General features: G+C 41.2%; 2 protein-coding genes across 3 annotated transcripts in view; one reads left to right on the forward strand and one right to left on the reverse strand.

Moving 5' to 3' along the window:
- Nucleotides 1-2,186: 2,186 nt before the first annotated feature.
- Nucleotides 2,187-23,707, reverse strand: part of LOC140269085 (SPRY domain-containing SOCS box protein 4-like) — a 67,814-nt gene continuing 46,293 nt past the window's right edge. For both annotated transcript variants that reach the window (XM_072364107.1, XM_072364106.1), the window contains exon 3: nt 2,187-4,362. In XM_072364107.1, the coding sequence (XP_072220208.1) occupies nt 4,235-4,362 (128 nt within the window). In that variant the 3' untranslated portion in view covers nt 2,187-4,234. The remainder of the gene's footprint in view (nt 4,363-23,707) is intronic.
- Nucleotides 15,868-17,455, forward strand: LOC140269066 (GTPase IMAP family member 9-like). The gene is made up of 3 exons (XM_072364091.1): nt 15,868-15,898; nt 16,308-16,810; nt 16,952-17,455. The coding sequence occupies exons 1-3, from the start codon at nt 15,868-15,870 to the stop codon at nt 17,453-17,455; spliced, it is 1,038 nt and encodes a 345-aa protein (XP_072220192.1).

Here is a 23,707-nt window from a genome sequence, read left to right on the forward strand (position 1 = left end):
AAATCATAGTGAGGAGTCATTGTCATTACTTTACAGAATCCTTTGTCTTACCTTTTATTTTAAAGAGATCTTCATCTGGTGACTTGGAAATAAGGAAATGTTTTTTTGTTGTTGTTGTTTGTATGTTAGTTTTTTCATTGATGTTCTCTAGATAATGTTGCAGCCTCTTCTGAGTCTTCTAAAAATGAAATGATATAGGTTGTGGCCAAAATTTGATTAACATTTCCGCTTACATGCTACGAGCAATAACCATGCTGACATTATACTGTTGACAGGTAAATACTCAACAGTAAGCATGAATGGAAATTCACGACTAGAGGTTCAATAATGATAATAATAGTAATAGCCTCATATTTGTATATTGTCTAAAATCTTTTTGCTGCGAACTGAATGAAATGACTCAGAGGTATCCAAGCAGGAGCCATGATAAAGAGCACCAAAATGAATGGAGCTTGGTGCTCCTTTAATTATCTCTTTCAGCTTTGGAAACACTCTACCATCCTTTATGAAAGACAATAACAACAACAGACAATTCTTTACAGCAAGGCTCAATCATTTTCCATCTGGTCATACCAGCCATGATTCGTGTGGATAAATATTAGTACAGAAGGGTGAGATAGACCAACTCAAACAACTCAGAAACCAACACGAAGGCAGGTTTAGGAGTGCCAAACAATCCCAAATCGTCACCTGTCTACAAATTTGCCTGAAAGTTGGTGGCACAACGTTCTCTCCTGGCAAACTGTCCACACAAGTCAACCATGTTCAGTCTTTTTCTAATTCCACTGTTAAGAACTTTAATATTTGACAGGCCTACTGAGGTCTTTAGCATCTGAGATTAAACTTGTTTTTTTTTTAAATTTCTCTTAAATTTCTTTTACACAGTCTGACTTTATGGTAAACTGCCTGGGGCATCCTCTCCTGAGAAGACTGACCACTGTCTTGAATGTTTTTCCACTTGTGAATAGTCTATCTCCCTGTAGAACGATGGATTTCAAATGATCTAAAAATGGCCTTAAAACCATTCTCAGATTGATGGGCAGCAACGATTGCTTCTCTGAGACCATCGCTGATGTCTCAGTGTCCTCAGTGGCATCGTGTTAAACACCCACCTGAAAACTTCAGACCAGCAAACAGCATTTCCAGAGGTGCTCCAACCTGCTAAACATCAGTTTATAAAGTGGATTTGATTAGCAGCACCTGGCTGCTACTTACTCTTATTTACTCATTCTAATGGAAGCAGAAGAGTGTACTTAGAGTGTACCAGATAAAAACAAGATTTTTTAATATTATTATTATTCTGGCCTGATGCTTAGAAAACTAGAATTGAAAGAGGATGCTTTCCTTTTCATGGCTGTACTCATACATCAGCATTATGGGGACTCTACATGTTTAAAAGGCCATTTCAGGGTTATGGTTTTTAGAGTAAAAATTAGGTTAAGGGTAGTTTGAGCCATTTAGTTGTAGCATTACAGGGAATATGGCTGTGTAATATATTATATTAGTGGAGCTCTCCCTAAAAAGATACCAAAACAAAGACAAAGATGTGTCTGTGTGTGTTTACGTAAACTGTTTAAGTGCAAGTGTCGACTCCATTTCAGGCAGGATCACGATGTAGGTGCATCATTACACCGTCTGTCTGCTATTGATCTACTGGGCAAAGTCCCCTGTGTGCATAGATAGGATGAGCTCGACCTGCTGAGGTTTTAGTGAGTCTGATCCTTAAGTGTGCAATGGAAAAATGAAGCCTGAAAGCACACTGAAGCACATGTCTGCGATATTCTCGCTGCGTTTTAAACTGGTGGACATTTAAAGCATTGGTATGTTATTGACTGTGTCTGAGCGGCATTTTAAGCTGCGCGAGCTCATAAATCATGCTTTAAGCCCATGACCAGATACTTTAATGCCCAGTTTGGCTTCCTTTACTAAGTGGGTGCATGACTGACTGCTCCCTGAGACACAATTTAAGATGCTGCAAAGGTGGAAGACCCCAATAACCCAAACAATCTCATTTGCATCTTTCTGCAGATTGATATCTTTTTTTTTTTTGCTCGTAAATAAACGTCAGATGTATTTAAAAAAATAGCACGCTTCTTAGTAAGCATTCTCATAAAACATCAGTCGTGTTGTTTTTTTGGGCCTATTTTTCAAGTGGCAGCGTGTTTAAGGAAAAAGAAGACAAAGAACCATTTTTAAGTCACTTGGCTTTTATTCACATTTCACATCTGTTAACACCTCAGCTGCACCGTCTGTTCATACATTCCACTGCTCTCAAGAATGGTCCCTCTCTCCTCATCCACACTCATAAAAACAGGAGGTTAGACCATCACCATTGCAAATAATAATAATAATAATAGTAATAATAAAAGCAGCATTAAAGAAACAGTTGGGTTTGTCTCTCCCTTCATCACCAGCATCGTTGCATTACATTTACCTGAATGTAACCATCAATGATCAGTTTAACAAAACACACACAGAACTAGCTTGTGATAAATAAACGTCGTCGTCGTCATCTCACCATCCTCAGATTCAGACCATCCCAGCACTCTCAATAAAAGTCATTAAAATGGAGGATGCAAACAATAGTTTAAAAAGTGACTCAAGCTATGTTTAGGAAATAAAACACGATTGGTCTTCAGGGTGTGCACGCACGCACACGAGTGGTTGTGCATGGGTTATGTATGCTGTCCTGACCCAACACCACAGCCATTGTGCTGCTACAGTCGCAGTAATGTTCCTACGTCTGGATACAGTCCTCCCCACAGATCCAGTGAGACTAGATCTGCGCTGGATCTGTTAGTTTTGCCGTTTGTGGTCATTAAGACAGTCGTGTGGACAGCAGACACACAATGTCTGCCACCAGTGAGCTACAGCAGGGTGCTACAAACAACAGCAGGCTTGTCTTTGTGCTAACAGCATATTAGCACAAGCAAGGCGGCGGCCTAAGCTCTTAGAAACACCCCACAGCTAAGAATGAAATACTTTGGTTGTGGTTTGACATCATCATAGATGAGTTAGTGTTGTGTGAGGAATGGTTCATGATGCAGTACAACTCTACTTAAAAAAAAAAATTAAAAAAAGACAATTTTTCCTGTCTGGTAACTTTAATAAAGCCCCTTTCAGACATGCATCTCATTATTGAAAAGTCATAATGGCAATCTCTTTTCCTCCAAAGTGGAAACATTTCTACAGCAAACACGCTTGTCTTTTCTGCCTCATTTGCAACTAATTTCTTCTGCAAACGGAGACATTTATTGCATCTTACACAGGAGATGTCAACCAACTTTTGAGTTGCTTGATCCTGATTGGGGTTAAAATCGGATGACAGCTTGTGGGTCGTTTGGTTGTTGTCAGTTGCATTTAAAATAACTACACACACAGCGTTCTGATGACGGAGATCAGCAGGGTTCTTATTCTCTATCACTTCTGAACATTTTCATGTTACATAAAATGAGAAATATTCACTGATAGGCACAAAAGACTATAAAATCAGTTCAAAAGAGAATGAAATTAAGATTGTTTGAACAAACAAATCAGTAATGTTACATATCTGAAGGGGCTTAGTTCAACGAAGCTGGTAGAACTAATGTCCTGTAGTAAACTGCACACCTTACAGCCGTGTCTTGGTCTACTCTGTGTATGCAGTGACAGCTTTTGGATGGGCCCAGAGTCAGAGTCACTTAACAACATCAGTGTTAAAATCCTCTTGGGCGCACGTCATCTTGTTGAACAGACACCAGCAGCAATGATATGCTCACTGACTGTATCTTAGGAAGGCCTCCATGGATTGGATTAGTGTGCTTTCTCTGTGCTGTTTTCATTCTGGCCACGAGGTGGTGGTGGTTGCTCACCGCTGTGTCTCCACCGCCACTTTACCGCTCTGTGCCCTGAGAGGATGGGCTTTGAGTCTGGATGAATGAGACACTGATAGGAAACCGTCAACAGTAATAATTTATTTCAAGTCCAAAACGAATGGAAAAGCAGCTTAAAAACAAAAAGAAGCTGGTGCTGTCCAATTTTTTGTTTGACAGCCTGACTTCAGTCAGTTGATCCACCGTCGTCATATCCGTCCTTTTGCTGATTCGTGTGAGCCATGGCGCTCCCAGTGTGGACATTTCTCATTCAATCTCAGCCTCCGCGTGTCTTTAAATTCATCCTGTCATCCGTATGTAGACTCTCGGCCGGTCTGCTTTGTGTCGTTGTGTAGTTCCAGTTGGCTCCGCTGGTCCGTCGGTCACTGATACTGGAGGTAATTTTTGAGGGATTGGGGCAGAGGAAGGCTCTCGATCTCCTGAAGCCGGTCTCGACCCAAGGCCAAGCGGGCCGCACGCCGACACAGGTCCATCAGAGGCAGAGGCTCAGCTGAGGAGAGGCAGAGAAGAAAAAGGTTTACTTTAAACCATTTTGCCTGTGGCTGTTATGTTTATGAGTTCTGCCTTTCATAGGTATATCTTTTACATTTGCTTTGTTGAATGAGAAGATAGAAGAGAGATAAGAGGGAGTCACGATGCACTCTTTAAATAGTTACACCCCCTCCTCACTCACACAAACTTGGATAATTTTCTTGTGTAACCTGGCTAAGCAAAAAATAAAAGCCATAAAATATGGGTTTACAGGTGTGACTAAAGTGTAGATTTTGAGCTTTAATTTGAGGGGTTTGGCTAAAATGTCGCTTTAACTGTTAAGGAATCTGCCGTTTTTTTTATAAAGAACCTCCAGTCTCTTGAACTCAGATGTAACTTGACAACTGCCAGCAGTTTCCTTCGAAGGTGTGATTACAAAGGAAGTGTTCTTTCATCAACAACTGACAATGACCGACTTATATAATAAGGACAGTTACTGGTAAATGTTACTCATGTTGACCTATTTAGATTTACTGTGCAGTGAACAGTAAATCATACCACAAAGACATGACATCATGCGTGTCTGCATCACAAAAACTCTCTGAAGCGGAGGATGTGACTAATATAATAAATAAATAAATAAAGCTGCCCTCAGGATAGCTTGATGAGATTTTGACTCCCGACAGTCTACACTACACAGATCGTGTAGTGATAATGATCACATGACTGGAGCAGACACTCAGGTTTCAGACAATCAAACAAACACTAGAAAAAGTTACTCTTGATACGTTTAACCACAACTATGAACTCTTTGACCTTTTCATTTGTTTGGGTTTAACAACTTGACCAGGTAGCTTCCTCCACATGCATTTAACTTTCTCAGCTCAATCAGTTAATAGTAATGAACACATGCGAATGACTTAATCACCACAGCAAAACAGATTTGCTCAGTGACCAAAATGGCAACTCATAACCCTCATCTTTTTCTACTATAAGCTTGATTTTTTTAGATTTAAACTCTCTTTTTTGGCGTCTACTGGCCAAGACAGGCAGCAGCTATATGAGCACTTATTACACAACAGAGCACACACAGGCTCTGTGCACTATACTGTACACGCAACAATATGCGCAGCTGCCTTTGAAGTAAGCCGACACCGTGACACTGACCATCAGAGCATCATCTGGTAGGAAACGCAGGGAAATGGAGCACAGGAAATATGAAAGTCATTCAGAGGGAAGAGAAGGGGGAATCGGTGAAAAATGAGGATAGATACAAATAACAAGATTCCAATTTAAGTAATCAGCTTATAACCACAAGGTGTACGTAACTACTGTGGTCGCTTTAAAGCTTTTAAAAGTCGTGATCTTGATTTTTTTTTTTTGTAGGCAGAAATGGCTTTTATGGAACGGGTAACCAGATAACACGGTGCACATCCATCAGGTAGCAGACACAGTGCTTGAGTGTCACAAAAGGGTGAGTTATATAAGAATTAATCTCCCGTACAGCTGTCACGAGGGAGGAAATAAACTATAGAGAAAATTATTTTTGTACGGTTGTAAACATAATTATTTTACATGGGGGACAAAGCTGGTCGGACTGCAGATTTTCGCCCTTCTACACTGGTTTTGTTTCTCCATTCACACAGTGTACAAGTAGAAAAAAAACTGAGGTGATGTCTTCGTCTTTGAAGTGGCATCATGTCAAAGTTTCAAGTGTTTTGCTCGGACTATGAGAGTTATAACAGCAGCTAGTCTATCGGTGCCTCTCTTCCTGCTGTTCTTGTTGTGGAAAAACACCCAGTTCTGGACGTCCTCTTTCACCTGCCCCTGAAGCTGCAAAGCTCTGTCTGTGTGTGTGTGTGTGTGTGTGTGTGTTCAAGGTTAACCCAACAGAACACAGCCCAGCCTCCACACGCTCCCGACCCATACATCCACTCATCGTGGGTGCGTGTCCTTGCAGTGTCACTGTCACATTAATGTTCATCCACACAAGCGCGGTTCCTCACTTGTGGACAGACACAATAATGACAGCAGTGTTAGTTTCTACTTTCAGCTCTCGGTGCAACTACAGAATGTGCTGTAGATTAATGGTGGCCCATAATGGCTGAGTGGTATCATTACCTCAGCTTCTCACAAGCAATACACTAATCGTTGTAATTAAATACAATTATTTATTGTTTTCATTCTAACATAATTAACTGAATGTTTTCTTTTTGTTTTTATAAAACATTTTATGCAGCCTTAAAGCGACGTTCCGTTTGCTGCTTTCTGGTCCAGTACGAAGGTATTCGGTCACATTAACCTCAGAAAACAGAACAACTGTAGCATCATTTTGCTTGATTAAAAATGGGTTTTCAAACACACACACACTGCCTATCTGACAGAATTCACCACGCTCCCCACTTATGACACACTACAGTTTTGTGTGTTCCTCACCACGACAGAAGCAGCTCTTCAGTCAGGGGCACCATCCATTCTCACCTGCTAAATGACCTCATGTTAGAGCAGCTGCTTGTCAGAATCACTACAGAAACAGTGACAAGGTTGACTAACCAGTAAGTCAAGTATGTCCCTAATTTGCATCAACACACACAAGATGATACATGCTGATAAACGACAACCTCCAGTGGTCCAGCCGAAATCTTGTAAAGAACGAAGCAGTTTTCAAACGGGGAGCTAAAATGATTCTGAGCTGGCTGATGATCAGAGTGACAGAAACCTGCTTTTGATTAATGTCCCCTTTGGTTGGAATTGAAAACTGTAATTCAAGCTTGGCCCAGAAGTCTCGACATGTTGATCTTCATAGCAGGTAGCACTGAAAACTAAATCTGCTCAGAAGTTAAAGAAAATGTCAGCTGCCGCACAACGTGGTATTAAAACCCGACATGAGGTTATGCACGAGTATCTCTGCTGGATGACAACAATGCTCATTTCGGCTGCACAGAATTGGCTCATTACCTTCTCAGCAAAAAAAAAAAAAGACAGATTGATTAATTAATGAAAAGAAAAAAAAGAAAAGACATTACTGGTGCTGACTTAGAGCCAAAAGTCCCTGTGTGGGACTCATCAAAGCACAGAAGAAGAGATCTGAGAACTTTGATTTAAGCCTTCTGGAGTAACTTTTTTCTTCTTTTTTTTTCTATATTCACAGCAAGTTAACACTGTGCATGCGATCTGTGAACGCACTTACCAAGAGAGTAGTTTTATACCAGATCCAATTAATCTGAGCGCACTTGTAGGCTCTTTAGTGCGGTTTTCTTTATCTAGAGACAATTTCAGCAGTTTGGTTGCTGGGAGGAAGGAGACAGTGTCAGCTTTGTGCGTCTCCCTCCCTTTTTTTTCATTTCACTTCTCTGGAGATAACTTTAACTAATACAAAAGAAAAGTCAACTGAAAATGTAAATATTAATAAGCTGTGTTGTTCATTCCCAGTCACTAAAAAAAAGACTTAATTGGCCTGAAATCGACACACCTCAAGGAGAAGTTTTATATCAGCTGAAGGATTCAAAACAGCGCTGCTTATTCCACCAGATATCATCAGGTACCCTTTCCACCGAGGCCCTATTCATGATACTGCATTATGAACACCATGGCAACTTCTGCATTAAACTCTCTTGTAAGCGAGCTACCACATCCTGTTGTTAGGAGGAATTTTAAAGACTTTAAAGCAGTATACTCAACTCAGTTCAGTAACAGTTACTTCATAAATTAATTTGCAAACAGCTGCTTTATTGGTGTTCATTTGTCATGAATGAACACTTACACCATGTCTTACACTGTGTCATACAGTCTGATGAAGGAAAACTGAGACTTCAATCCATAGTAATGCTCATGTGTTTGTTAATCATACCATTCAAGCTCCAGGTGATTCTGTAGCTCTATTTATGTTAAATTATAAAAAGCTCCAGCTTAATCATTAGCTGCCCCCAGTTGAGTAAAAGGCCCTCTATTGCATTATGCCAGTAATTAGTTAGTCTTAATAAGTTCTATACAGATACCCAGAACATCAATGCCAAAATTAATTTCTTAATGACACATATTCCATCATTGTTTTATCCTTTAAGCATCTCCTCAAGGGAGAAAAGCTAATAAGGCGGTCCAGTGTGGATCATCAGCACCGGGTCATTTGCATCAGCATCATTATACATTCAGTGCCGTAAGAAGAGCTGTGTCTCAAAAAGCAGGGAGAGCGAATACCATCACTAAATATCTCAATATCCTCGATATCGCTTGTAGTTCAGTTAATACCACGGGTCCTTGTGACATTTGTCGAAGCTCTTTATTTATAGATCTTGATTAAATAGCTGGCTGCCCTTGGTTCATAATGATATCAATATGTCATTGTGTTTTGACTTAACCGCTTCCGGTGACATTAATATCTTTGAGTAAAACATGTTTTTATTGGACATTTTCTGCCTGTCAAAGTGCCACCCGTTCTTTTAGGTTTGATCGATGGCAACGTTGGGAATCAAACCACCCAGCTCGGCTAGTAGTACATCTATTTATACAAAGATGGAAAACAACAGCAAATTCAGAAAATCACGCTGATGCCATGCATGTGCAGCTGGTGACGAACTTCTCCCCTGATCAGGCATTTTATATGGATATGAACTGAGACCCCTAATCTGCCGTGATGGGAACAAGGAGTAATAGGGGAACGCGATGTGACACAACAGTAATAAGATGCAGAGCGAAGCGGCAGAGAGCAGGATTTATTGTCTGTGGAAAATGATAATGAGAGAGGGTGAAAATGGCAACAGCAGCATCGCTTTTATGATGGATGTAAAAACTGACCCGAGGGGACGACCAGAAGCTAAATAAAGCCCGACCGGGAGATGAATGCTGAGTTTCAAGGTAAAACCCAGAGAGAGTTGAAGGGAAAGAAGGAATGCTTTAAGTTCTGTGAGAGACAAGATAACCTCAGGCTAACACTGTAACTGCTAAGAAGAAGAAAAAAATCAGTTTTTGGACATAAATATGGAAACAAGATCTGGAGTCAAACTTAAAGGCTGTTTATCCTTCATCACTGACTGACATTTGAGAGCCTGAGTGCAAAGAAACGAGATCATCAAGCTTCCGTGCTGCACTATTGATGAGATCACATTAGCTTTTACGCATTTGTGAGAAACCATTATGCTGCTAAGTTTGTATTTCACTCAAAGAGGAAACAAGAAAGCTACCATAACTACTTAACACAATAATACAGCAGTTTTTTTCCTTTCTGATTATGGTTTGCTATAATAATGAAAAGATTCAAATTGAGGGATCACTTACAATTTACGATTTCTCCTTTTTATGGGTAATTGTGTGTCTTGGGCCTGTGTGCATCACACGATGACTGCAGAAGTTGGAGCAAATAACCCAAGTGTCAAAATGACAACAGACCACAATGTGATTCAAATCAGGTGACAGGAAAATGTAACTGAAACTAAAGCTGGATGTATGATTCCTCGTGAGATCGATTCTCGCTGCTGTGAACGTTTTATACCGGTGCAAATGTGTGTCTGCATTGTTCTACAATATCACCTCGGTGTTTCCCTGCTGCAGTGTCGAGTTGCATGTGACAAACGTTTGCAGTGCCTGGCCGTGCAGAAACAACAAAACTACAGCAGAGCTCGTCAGAAAAAAAAACCTTCAATGCCTCTGGAGACCATCACTGTAGGTTGCTCTGTCGCTGCAAGACAAAAAGCTTTAAATAGCTCTTTTTTTTTCATCTGGCAATCACGATTTTCACCGCATAAATATCTTAGCAGAAAATAACCATGGGGATAAATTAATACCGATTTCTAAGCAAAAGTGAACAACTCTCAATTGAACTAACCAAACGAAACATGATCCCCCCCCCCATTCCATTCAATCTCATTAGTAACAGTGCACCTCTCCTCTCTCCCCCGTCGAGGTTTGACCATCAGCTGAGAAGAATCCCCTGTGTCAGCTCTCTTCTCTTGCTCACTAATTTGATCTTTTCCATCTTTCTACTCTCCAAGGCCGCAGTGACCGATCTTTTCTGGCATGTAGAAATCGCCACTATTGGGAGAGAACATTATCTCAAATACGTCAATGGGAGACAGAAAACAGGTCTGCGTTTCGCTTGATGACAACACAGTTATCATTATCCTGTTAGCTTTGACGGTGTTTTCTAAGCCTGAGAGGTTGAGGAATTAAGAGGGGTGTTTAATCCTTTAATCCCTTAATTAAAGTAAATATATGAAAAACCTGAGGTTGCAAGGTTTTCATGTGACAACAGTGGTAAAAGTTGAAGTAATGCACAACCCCAAATTGTCCCATAAGCTCGTGTATTTCCAGCTCATAGATATGAATTCATGGCATATTTCACCCATGCCGCTTTGTTTTTGCTTTCTGCTAATCCATAAACCGTGTTTTCCCGTTAACATGAAACGCTCAAAAGAAGCAAACATTTGCTTGAAAGGAAATCCACAAACCTGTACGGCAAACAGGTCGATGGGTAGAAAAACAGACGCAAAGAGCGCTCATATATGCAACGTCACGGATACAGAAAATCAACCTGACGAGCACTCGCACACGTCTCAGAAATGACGAAAGGTCTTAAAATACTGGAGTACAGTGAAGGAAACAATACATGCGCACCAACCGGCCACACACAGACAGAAGATTTAGTCACTGACAGCTGTGTTGAACCTCGGTACCAACAATTATATGTCTTATTCACAAGAGATTAAAAACAGTCGGGTACCAAATGCTGTTAGTTTCTGTTCAAATAATTTCTTCTCACTTTTATAACTCTTTAAAGAGTTTGTAAGGCAGCATGTAATGACTCTGCATTTATTAGTCTGAGGGGCTAATCTTGCTCGATTTAAATGAATATCAGCTACTTGGACCTTTTAAAAAAAAGTAGGTTTGATACAAAGAAGACTCCAGACTATTTCCTATCTCAACTTGATAATACTAATATAATACTGTTTTCTGTGCTAAAATATGTGTAAATTAAATTTTTACATTATTTTGTGTTTGCTTGTTTTCATTCGTATTCTGTGTCAACTTCAATATAATGCAGGCATGTAGGTGAGTAAACAGAGATAGTACACAGAGACTAGAATTGTACGCTTAGATGCCAAAGAGTCACAAAAGTTACAGATGGAGTTGACAAGTCTTCATTCATCACAGCCTTAAATGGAAAAAAAATGAGAATGTCTTTGAGCTTGAGAATGAGAATGAGCTTTTTATTAGTGCCGATCCGAGCTGGAGCTGATAAATACCCAGAACTACTGCAGAGACATTTCACTCAGGAGTGATCGCCAACTGTGTCCATTCCCACAGAAGATAAAGGCCAATATGTTGGTGAGATTTTATGTCTACACTGAATAGTAAAGCAGAAGAACTGAGGCAGGCATTTAAAGCTCTTTTATCCTTGGTCTGTATATGGACATCCCTGGCATCACAAGAAAGACCCAGCCGTTACTCCTCATGCATAGAGCTGTGAAAAGTCATTCAAAATAACCATATTTAAATCTCACTTTAAAAAAAGGCTTAACCCGGATGAGGCAGGGATTAGCCAGAGGTGTATTTTTACTCTTTGAGCACAGCATCTTCTTTTTCAAACACACTAGAAAGTGAACTCTGCCCATCACCAATGCCCTTCACAGGCACAGAGGGAAGTCGCTGGTATCCATTGCTAATGTGCCTTCGGCTGTGTCCTGTATCCACTTGCTTACTTCAGTGTGCAATTTTGAGCACAATTTAAGGCATATTGAAGCAGCCACTGTGCAGAACTAATGCAGTAATGTTGCTACAGTCCATAGAGGATTTGTTAGAAAACCCTTTTGTGTTAAAAAAAAAAGGTTGCAGCAACAGGGTGGGAGGACTAATGGCTACAAACAAAGCCCATCCCACACACATTTTGGAAGGGGTGTATCTGAAGTTCTCCAAGAGCAATCTCAGTCTTGAGATATTTGGCCAAATCAAACGCTTTTGCTTAAATTGTTCATGCAGATCTTTCGGTATGACTCATATCTTACCGGCAACATTAGTGTCACACAGAGAGATAGGCGCTGTGGGCAGATCTGGCTAGTACAGAGACGAGCTGGTGGTAATACAAGCCACAGTTGTGTTTCTTTTTAAAGCTCCGTTCTCTCTTTACAGGCCCGAATTACTGTAAATCCAATGTTCACCGTCTCCTCTGGGAAGAGAGGCAAAAAGATAAGAGAAAGAGGAGGAGGCAAGATGCGAAAGAGAGGTGGAAAAATAAAGGCAAAACGGGGGAGGAGGAAAAGGGGAGAGAAGAGGAGTGAAGAGCAAAGGAGATGAAGGACAGAGAGATGTGAAGAGGTCATAAGTCGAGAGACGAGGAAGGATTTAAAGGGAAGAGGGTGATAAATAGGAGAGGAGAGAGCACAGATGTCCTTGGCAGTAACAAACTACAGGGAGGTGGAATGAGTTCATAAAAATGTCAATATTAGAGGAAATCTGTTGGCATAATTTATCAAGTAGATCTTAAATTATTAATCCTTTAACCTGTGTGTAAACTGTAGTGAGACTGCAATAAAAAATAAAAAAAGAACTACAGGGTGTGAGTAAAACATCAAGCACTGATAAGATCTCTGAAAAAGACGATAAAAAGCTGATCAAATGTGCACTAATACATTTCTTATGTTGAGAGAGTTGACTGTGGAAATGTAAAAACTTTTACTTGTGGTGGCAAACCCAAAGAGAATTCTTTTTCTATCTGCAGTTTCTCATATGTCTACACAGCATTTTAGCGTTGTTTAGCTCAACGTTTTGGCTTTATGGCCTGTAACTTGAGCTGGAGGAGGATTTATTTGCTAAAAAGAACTTCTTCAAATTACATTCCCTTGGTGAATGTCAAACACAACTAAAGGAATACTACTGCTCTACGTGGCAACACATTTTCACTGCCATCTGGCACCACACTGATGCTTGCTCTATGTCATCAAGGAGAAGCTCCATCTTTGAATATACAAGGTATCAATCTACAATAACATGTAGGATGCGAGACTTCAAGCCAAGGGATTGAGTTCCCAGTAGGTAATAGACATTTATTTCCTTATGCTAGTGTTTAACTTTTATTACGCATTTTCTAAAGAAGTCACTGTTTGGTTAGGTTTAGGAACAGATGGTTGGAGTAAATGTTACACTTTAGATGACATACATTTCCTCTCCAACAAGCTCCTTCTCTGTTTACGGTGTTGCTTTGGTGACCTGTTCTCAACCTCGTCTGCAGAGATCAACCGGCTTTGGCCTCATGGCGTCCATTTCAGATGTAAAAGGGCTTCTGGTTAACTTTATTAGACTAACTTTTACAAAAAAAAAAAAAAGCACAAGTTCAAGTTTAGCATCTCTTTGAGAGGAAGACTGGAGAACTTTCATATGTACTTTACTCCATTTCATGAGTGTACGAGATAAGTTATCAGAATACATTTTCAGCCAGTGCGAGAGAAAGTGGAATAATATTGATAATTTATTTATTAACGGAAGGGTTAAACATGTCATTTAAACAGATAACAAATTCATAACAAAGCTAATCGATCAATAACTATATGCAGGGTTTTAGAGGTAAAAAATAAAGGGTAAGTAAGCTGTGTTGATGGGAAGATCGTGTCTGCATTGTACATGTCAAGCTTTGTAACATAACTAAATATCAAATCGTACAAAGAGAGGGAGGCGAGCATTAGCACATTAACATCTACACAGTCTGCATGAAAGCAGTGGAGACACTTTCTGTGAAATGCAGCCTCCTAAGAACAGCGAACCTCATTAGATGTACAGCCAGGATAGGTCACTGTGTTTCTATGCATTTGCCAGAGAAAAAGGACAGATACAGATCGAGCCAAAGCAGCTGAAGCAATAGGAGCAAAGGTCAAAACAGAAACAAAAACAGACGTAAAGGTAAAGGGAACGTGAGTGGACTTTGCTGCCGCTGCTGTAGCGTTCTATTTTATGCCTGGTAGAGGAAGGGACAATATCCACTCACACACAAACACGTGTGTTAACAGATAAACAGGCATGAGCACATGCAGCAGGCGGGCCTCAGCCACCAGGAGATAAAAGCCAGCTGATCCTTCACAGGCTTTACGTGTCAGGTCAGGTTGTGAGTGTGTCGGAGTGCTGGTCTGCTCACTCACACCGAAGCAGCACACAAAGAAGATTAGAAGTCATAGAGACACAAAGGTGTAACGCTACACTGTAAATGAGATGATCCAAAGGAGGAGATACAAAACCCTAATTTTCATGAAGAATGAGTGGCTGTATATGATGCATTGTTCTGACGAAAGCTCATCTCATCTTCCCCCACCTAAATCACATCCTGTCACACAATGCAACGAGTTTGAACCTGATCAGAAAGAAAAACATTTCATCATGAAACAGACATACTCAGCACTTCTTCCTCCGAGCAGGACCGTGCATGAAACCACGCCCTTATGAGCAATTCAAACTAAAAACGCACATCTGCCAACACACAAAAATAATGCAAGACTGTGAGTGCAGGCACATGTTCAGAGTAAACTTTAATCTCAGAGGTGCGTGGATTCAGATTAAGGCTGCAGACGGAACAAACATGTGAGTCCTGACACTGAGTAAATAAGGCAGGGAGGGCGGGAGAGAAATGATCTGCAATTACAGAGCACTCATTAACCTTATTCCTATACCTTATGGTTCGGTAAAGCAAGTATAATGTTTTTCACATTTCACACACACTGAACCACAGCAACTCCCCGAAAGACAATAAACTGCCCAACAAAGAAACAAAGAGGATATCAGTCAATTCCCCAGAAAGAAAGCATGCGGAAAGGCCTTGAGATATACTGCTTGAACTGCTTTAAAAGCTGAAATGTTATGATCTTATGATGGCGGAAGTAAACAGATGAGCAGATATTCCACACACCATGAAAACGGGTGATAACTGTATCAAATCAAATGTTCATTTGATTGGCAACGTACTGCTTCGCAGGGGTAAAAGCTTGTCATTTGTTAAAACTTTTTCCATATTTGCATCAAATATTACGGCGTCACACATTTTACCCACTATAGTAAAGCTCTGCATTTCAAGGCTCTTTGGAAGGAGGCACTCGATACAGGCTGTTGCTGCCTCTACTGCCGCCTCCCAACGTGTTGGACACTTTTTCAGCTGTTTTGCTGTGACTTTTCTGCAATGATTCATCGGAGATACCATCCTCCAGTCCAGTTTCAGAGCAGTAGGCTTGTAAAAAGCCACTGCACACAAAGCAATACAAAAATAACAAAACAACTTGTCTGGAAGCCATAAAGCTCTGATAGCTTTATATTCCTCAAGAAACCTCAAGAGTCAGCAATAAACATGGGAGGCGCTTCAATCAAACGGTTGATAAGAGGAACGTGCATCAGAATTTAGCCAGAGACATAATCCTCAAGCAGGAGATCAAGTCATGGGTGAGCTTCAAGTATCCTTGTAGTATCAAGTACCGCAGTACTATTTTGTTATTAGTGTGGAGGGATATCATTAATATGTGCAGCTTCCAGAAATCATCCACAAAACGAAAGCGTCACAATGGGATCCTGGAACTCACCTGGGAATGCGGGTGAGTTGATTTTCACACAAATATTTCTCAATTGCTTGATGTTACAAAAGTCTCCCTAGAAATAAAAGGATGTTTTAATCTGATCTTACAATGTCTTGGAGAACTAGTTAGTTCAGCAAAACAGAGAACTGAAGAATAAAATAAAGATGAACCTTAAGTTTGAAAGTAGATTTCCACAAGCTGAGATGGATGATTCATGTGAGGTGAAGCTGTGATTGCAAGTGGGTGGATATGAATCACTCCTTCCACTTAGCATCGCACTAATCGTCCTCTACCTTTCATGACTTCCATAACTGATGAATCTGTAAGGGGCATTCCAGAGAACACTAACTGCTCTGTTCACAAATCAAATCTTAAGAGAGTTCAGGGCCCTCAGATTAAAAGCTCAACTGCCTTTGTCTTCTCACAGCCTCACGCCAACTAAATATTCTGCTGGTCGGCCCCAGGCGGACAGGCAAGAGCTCCACTGGTAACACCCTGCTGGGCCAGGGGCAGGTTTTTGACACCAGAGGAGGCGGGGCCAGTGCAGCTGCTAGAGGCATAACTGCTGGACGTCATTTGGCCGCGGTGGATGCACAAGGATGGGGGTTATCTGAGGAGTTTGTTTCCCGAGATGAGAAAATTGAGCTGCTGAGAGCTTTGTCTCTTTGTGGAACTGAAGGACCTCATGTTGTTCTGTTAGTTATTCCTCTGCTGGACTTCACTGAGGCTGAGAGGAGAGCAGTGGAGAGAAGGATGGAAGTCTTCACCTCTGGAGTCTGGAGACATACAATGGTTTTGTTTACTTTTGGAGACTTGCTGAAGAAAAGGGGGCACAGCATAGAAGAGCATATCCAATCAGGAGGGCCTGCCCTTCACTGGCTGATGGAGAGGTGTCGCTATCGATATCACGTGTTAGATAACAAGGCAGCCGTGACTGCCAAACGAGGGGGACTAAAGCAGACGATGAATGGAGAAGGAAGGAAATGGGGAAGGTACTGGCGGCGGAGAAAAGATGATAAGGGGGCGGGAAGAACAAGCAGAGGAGGTGAGGCAGCAGACAGGGAAGGTGAGCTGGAGCAGGAGCAGGTGAGACAGCTGCTGAGCAAAGTGGAGGACATGTTGCAAGAGAATGGAGGATGGCACTTCTCCCTCCACATGTACCAGAGGCTGCAGGAGGACCTGAGCCACAGTGAGCAGCAGCTGAGAGCTCGGTTTAAGGAGGAAACAGGTGTGGGAAATGCGCAGAGAAAACAAAACACAGCAGAGACCAAGTTAAAAGTGGAGCTGGAACAGCTGGAGACAGAGGAGCAGGATCGAAGCCTGAGGACAGAGCCAAAGAACAAGAAGGAACGTGTGGAGAGGAAAATAAAAAGAGAGGAGAGCAAAAACAAGGACGTTAGGGTGGAGCTTGATGAGGACAGGTGGGATACATGCTCTGGCAGCAGGGGAATGAGGAAACAGGAAAGAAGAGAAATAATGAAGGAGAGCACCGATGTGCACACTGGAAAGATGGATCCATGTCGGCCTAATGAGGGTCAAAGATTAGCCATAAACCCTATCAGGAGGCTTTCCTGAAGTAGCTCTGACCACGGTCTGTTTTTCAGATTACCTTGTCTGAATGTGCCGCAGTAACTGATGAGTCAACCTTTGACTTCTGCATTCATGACTAACAAACTGACTGAATCCTCAAACTCACATCATGTGAGCACCCCGCAGCAATGAAGAGGCAACTCAACAAAACGAACAGTATTACTGCAATGTAGATATTTCCTGAACAACAATCTACTCTAATGTTTGTATGTTCAAAAAACTCAAATACTGCGAAAGATACATAATTGGAGTCATAACAACTGATTGCATGGTATGTCAGTGCCATAAATAAGACATTTAAGTGTTATTTTTCTACAGATCAAACCATCACGTTATCAAATCAGCTTTAGGGAATTGTTTAGTAGCAAATCATTTCCAAGGCTTTTAAAGTCTTAATGCAAAGCCAAGCTTCATACTGTATTTAGCACCTCAGGGTATTTAGAATACCCACACGAGTGGTATCAATCTGCTTATGTAACTTTTGGTGAGTAATTCCAAAAATACTGCTTGAGTGCACACAGGGGAATTGTTCTTTAATCTGAAATAACAGGGAATGTGAGGTATCTTAGACCTCTGCCATTGCTTTAATTCTGTGCTCTTGCCAAACACAGGCAGTGCTTACTAATCTTGAGATTTTTGCCATATTCCTATACTCAAGTAATTAAAATCCAATTTTCTTTCTTGGGCACGACAGACAGTGTTGGACACACTGTGATAAAGAAGCATGTTCACTACCACCGCGTTTGTCATTAATATTCTTTCACATTTTGGGATTTTCAAACTGTAAATATGAAGAAGTCACGGTCACCGCATTGTAGGTTCTAAGCAAAAGCTGAATGATGCGTGGACCACCAGCCATCTCATTACATCTGAACAAATTGTCAATTGGCTGCAGGGAATTGCTGTGTCTCCTCGACCAACACAAACTGTTAATCCCCATCTTTGGCTCGCAGTCATGAAGCCACCCAGGGTCAGTCATGCTTTAGCTGCTCTTGGCCCAGGATGCCAGGCCAGACGCTCAAGCAGTTCCCGCTTGAGCGTCCCTAATTTCCCAGTTTTGGTTAGCAATGCAAAGACTTTCAATATAGTATTAATTAGAGAGACAAGGATAAGAAAGTGAGACTTTTTCCTTTTAGCTTAACAGCTTCTTTTAATTAAACACAGGTGGAGGACTGATTGGGTTGGAGAAGCCTCCTGTCTCCCCATGGAATGATGTTGACAGGATTTTAATAGGATCAAATTCAGTGTCAGAAGCTTTCAGCAGTCAGACATTTCTGGGTAGGCTACGAAACTTTAACCGATTGTTTCTTTATTAGTTTGTTTGATGAGATCAGAACCAAACGCCGTGAATCTATATGTTAAATAAATGGCCTTAAAGCCAAAATGTGCATGTATAATAATCATTTTAGGTGAGTGACAGCTCCTATCACAGAGAAATAGCTGCTGAAGTTATTATATGGACTAGGTTTCTGAATCAGTGCTTTTCTCTTAGATTTAGTCTTTCTAAAATATTTGTTTCTAATGCTAAAAATAGCTTTTGACTAACTGGGATGTGAACCCTAAAATTAGCCGACTTTGGGATTTTGTCCATAGATTTGTCTCTGCAGATAAAAGGTTATAGTAGAGCTCACATCTGATAACATTTAACTGCTGCTTCTAAGCGTCTATTCGTCCGGTCCTACTGTTCTTCCCTCAAGGTCTTTGTACTGGCTCTCTGACAAGACTGAATCAACTGGAATTTGATATTATATCATTTTTTAATGGAGTTCCATTGAGCACGATGAATTCTGGGAACGTAGCCAGGCCATACTGTAGGTTCTCCTTGTGAATTTTATAAGTGCCTACAAACACCTGCCTGAGCCCATGGCACATGTTGTGGACTGACAGTTTTATGTATTACACAAAATTTAAAGCTGTCACACAGATTTATATGAGGACCAGTGAATGACAGGTTTATAAATTCATATTCATAAAAAAATTCACTGTTGGTCAGGAGTTCTTTCTCATATAACACACGGGACACCGCAGTAATGTGAGTCTAAAAGGGAAATGATTAAACCAAGGAAATTAACGTTGCGACTGAGATAGTAACAGAGGGCTCTCCAAAAACTAGTTAACTTGAGGCTAAAAACAACTTTGGCTCTTAGAGGCACCTTTTATTTTTCTGACAATGAAACAGCTGCTTGTTGTGCTACTACAGCTGTTGCTATGAGACCACTAACAACGCATTGGAGCTAAGAGCTGAAATATTTCTAACTTTTGGTGCTAAAAAATCTATGAGTGTAAGTAAAATGTTCTTTGTACGGGACACCAACGGGGACACATGTCTGAATGAGTTTCTCTTTGAAAGCACATGATGAGGCACTGGGTGCTTTAAGTAACATGGCAACATACAACCCTAATTCCAGAGAGGTTGGAACACTGTGCCAAATGTAAATGAAAACATAACTCACTGATTCGCAATTCCTATAAACATGACATAAAAGACATAAAATATTGAAATGAGACATTTTACTATTTCAGTGACGGCAGCAACACGTCTCAAAAAAAGTTGGGGGCGGGGTATGGACTTCTAAAGCTTAGCATGTTTGATGCTGTATGACCTCAGTTAAGGTAAACACGCCAGCAGCCATAAATCTTTAAAAGCTACGAGGTTTATCAGTCCACAGAGGCCCGTCTTTGTGAGTCTTGATCACACATGACCCTGTTGCTGGTTCAGTTTGTCCTTTCTTTGATCATTTTGGTAGAAGGTAATATGACCACAGGACCCATTTTTGTGGAGATACTTTGACCCAGTCATCTAATCATCACAATTTTCAGTCGTTGCACTGTCTTGGCAAAGACTTCTACAGGCCCAGAATGACTTTCTGAAAACAAAACCCTCACTTTTTTTTTCACAACTGTTAAGAAAATGGTTTTGCATGACAACAAGACGCAGACAGCTCGTAAACCCGGTGACCAAGTAACCCACATCTCTGTCCCACCAACACGAACCTCAGCTTTATGAGGAGAAGTGCAAAGGCTGAGGGTTTTAAGATGTTATTTAAGACGCTTTTATAAGAATAGCTCAGCACGGAGGAAACTATAAACCTGTTTAACCAAACTGCAAAAGATACAAAACAAGAAAAGTTACTTTAACTGTGTCTTTGTGAGAGAGGCTGGTTTTGTTGTTATTTTTGCTTACCACCTAGGGTTTTCTTTCTCTTCTGCCTTTGCTGACACATTGATGCATTTCTTGACACCTATGAATCAGTACGACTGTATTTCAGTTGTGTGTTCAGGTGAACGGAAACTAGAAGAAACCCCACAAGGCCATTTGCTGTGTATTTAATTCAATTTAAGGTATTTCTGTAAGTTCACGTGAGGCTTGACAGACATGCAACATGTACGGCTGTAATCACTTTTGTGACACGTCCTCCTACTCTCACTCACCTTCCCATAGCTTCAGGCTCATAAACAAGTCATTTACTCCTTAACTTAAAACTGCTGAGGTGAAAAGACCTACAGCGTAGCTTCACGTTCTGTCCAAAATGATTCACTGTAAGGTGACATCCTCTGCTCTTTTTGCTCCAGTGCACACCGCAGTGGATGTCCTGACCACATTACAGACATTCATCACACACACTCACACAACACTGAAAAGGTTTTTGCGACAATCAATCCTTTGGGAGAGGTGAGTCTCCATGAAAAGAAAAGCTTACAGGGCAGAATGATATCAGTAACTGTCACGCATGTGCACACAAGCACTTAAAGAGACCAGTTTATACCAGAGACATCAAAGGGACACTGCACAATCAACTACACTAGGATCTAGAATGTCCAGAAACCATATCTGAAACTGCAACTAAGCTGTACCACGATTACAAGTGTCTAACTTCGACAGTGAAAGTGTACGACAGGGGAGAAGGCAGCAGAGTGTGGTTGGGCCAGACCATGGCAGTACTGGCTAACAGAGCGGGCCTCAGTATCTGTCTGGGCACAGGGCCAAGCGGGGACAAAAGGTTCATGTGAATTAGACACAGAGGCAGAGATAAAATGATGGATACTTAGTCAGATGAAACAGGGGGCATGGATTAGGACAGAGGGGCATAGAGGGCAGCAGAGGAAGATGAAGAAAAAAAAAAGAAGAGTACTCACACTGTGGTGGATCCTCTACAGACACATGAATGGGCCGTTGCTTTGCCCGTGCTCCAACGTGCACAGGTAACATCTGCTTAATGTTGTGAACAAACGGACAAATGGCAGTAATCACATACCGCCACCTTGGCTTTGCTTTGGTGAAGGAAGAACTGAGTTAACACGCAGAGGAAGGAAGCAATACACTGGGAAGACAGACGGAGATGGATTCAACAGGAGATCATAACACCAGAAAATGATTGGATACCACCGCAGGGATATGTGCCAGATAGTAAAACAATATCCTCGAAGAAATGATTCACACTACTTTTATTACTCGCAGCCCCTCCAGTTTTCCGGGTGTGAAGGGAGAAGGCTTTCACCGTAAATATGAATCTATTAAGAAAAATGAGGAATCAAACAAGTAACAGAGACTGAGCCGAGTACTGTAGAAATAATTCAGTTCATACCAAAGAATTTGTTAATATAACACTCAATCTACTCTATTAAGAGGGTGAAAACACTGTTTATTCTCCGTGATATTTATGCATTCGCTACACTATCATTCTTCAAAAATGGAAATCGTGTGTCAGAACCAAGTGGGGAATGCAACTCAGTTGTGGTTTTCTGTTAAAGACACATCTCTCATGTGGCTGCTTGGAGCCAAGCAGAATATCAACATCCTTTCCAGATGAGAGACCTGAGACACTCCAAACAGCTTCTCACCGCAGACATGACCGTTTCACACAGCGGTTAATAAGGGGCTCTCTCTGGTGTTTCACAGAAGACGGAACAGGGAAAAAAAAAAAAAAACGGCATACAAACAAATACATCATTTTGGAGATGTCAGATGTTTCCAGATGCAGGGCAAACAGGACACCCGCAGGAAGATTCGACTTACTGATGAAATCAACGAACAGAAGAATCAAGCTGTACACAATGTGCAGACTCCTGGATCAACGTGCAATGTCTCAAGGTTCTACAGTCATTTCTTTTTTTTTCCAGCATCAACATTCACCCAATATGTGCTGCTGGTTTCCATGGTTACAACTACGATTAACAGTGCTTGGAATATTTGTTGTAAAGCTGACACTAATTGCAGATACTAGTAGAAGAGCAGAGTTGTGCAGACGGTGCTTGTTCACAGAAAACATGCTGAAAAGAAACGACGAGTATGGGCCAGCAGCACCCAGATCCACACAACATGCTTTTAAATTAACAGCGAACAGTGCATGTCGCAGCATGGTGTTATCAGGTTTACAACATCGGCACGGCAACATATCAATGTGTTACTCCCTTTATGTTAAACAGAAAACTAGAACCCTGGGAGAGGTTTGTGGCAAGTAGTGGCTAAAAGCTAAAAGCACTGTTTCAAAGTAATCAACTGTGTATTAACTATAATCTAGTAAGCATATTCAGCTTTCTGCTGTAACTTGATCTCATAAGGGTCACATATACAAGACAACTGGTTCGTGTGTTTGGGGAAGTGACTGGCTGACGTCATGGCATAACATCAGGTTTTAGTCATGAAAACGGTGCCACTGGCTTTAAACAGAAACAGTTCAAAGAGACTTTGCATGGAAACTTAACTCAACTCCTACTAGAAGAAAAACCACCACTCAGAAAATTGCTGAGTCCAGCTGAGAGACGGTGTCGTTCACAGAGAACTGCTTCAAGTACCTTTTATTCATGCCCAGGTTCGCAGAGCTGTAACACAGTGCTTATGAACAAGACACGCATCCAGTTCAGCGCAGTGACCAAAAATAAGTGGCGTGAGTGAGCTGACAAGAAGGTGAATAAATGGAGTGAGTTTACTCACTGGGTGCCAGTGGTAGAAAGAGAGAGGGCTGAGAGAGCTTTGGATAGAACTACACCACGGTTGAGCACAAAGGCATCCAGCCTGTCAGTATATTGGTAGTGTCAGGAGGCCAAATTGAAGTGCTGATTAGAGGCTGAGCCAACAGCTTCCTGAACAATGAGTGAAGGAGACAAAGATGGGAGAGGATTATCTTGCTCTCATTCATTAGAAGGTGTGATTGGATCACCTTGATAATAAAACTGGACATGTGGGTCTAAGAGAGTATGCATTGGTGACAGCTTAGGGGGAAAAAATGCAAAAAC

The sequence above is a fragment of the Leuresthes tenuis genome, unplaced genomic scaffold, assembly GCF_036924035.1.
Source record: "Leuresthes tenuis unplaced genomic scaffold, fLeuTen1.0.hap1 SCAF_14, whole genome shotgun sequence".
NCBI classification, from domain to species: Eukaryota; Metazoa; Chordata; class Actinopteri; order Atheriniformes; family Atherinopsidae; genus Leuresthes; species Leuresthes tenuis.

Coding starts and splice junctions, on each gene's coding strand:
- LOC140269066 (XM_072364091.1), top strand. CDS start 15,868: ATGGGATCCTGGAACTCACCTGGGAATGCGG. Junction 15,899..16,307: donor GAACTCACCTGGGAATGCGG/GTGAGTTGATTT, acceptor GTCTTCTCACAG/CCTCACGCCAACTAAATATT. Junction 16,811..16,951: donor TGTTAGATAACAAGGCAGCC/GTGACTGCCAAA, acceptor AGGGAAGGTGAG/CTGGAGCAGGAGCAGGTGAG.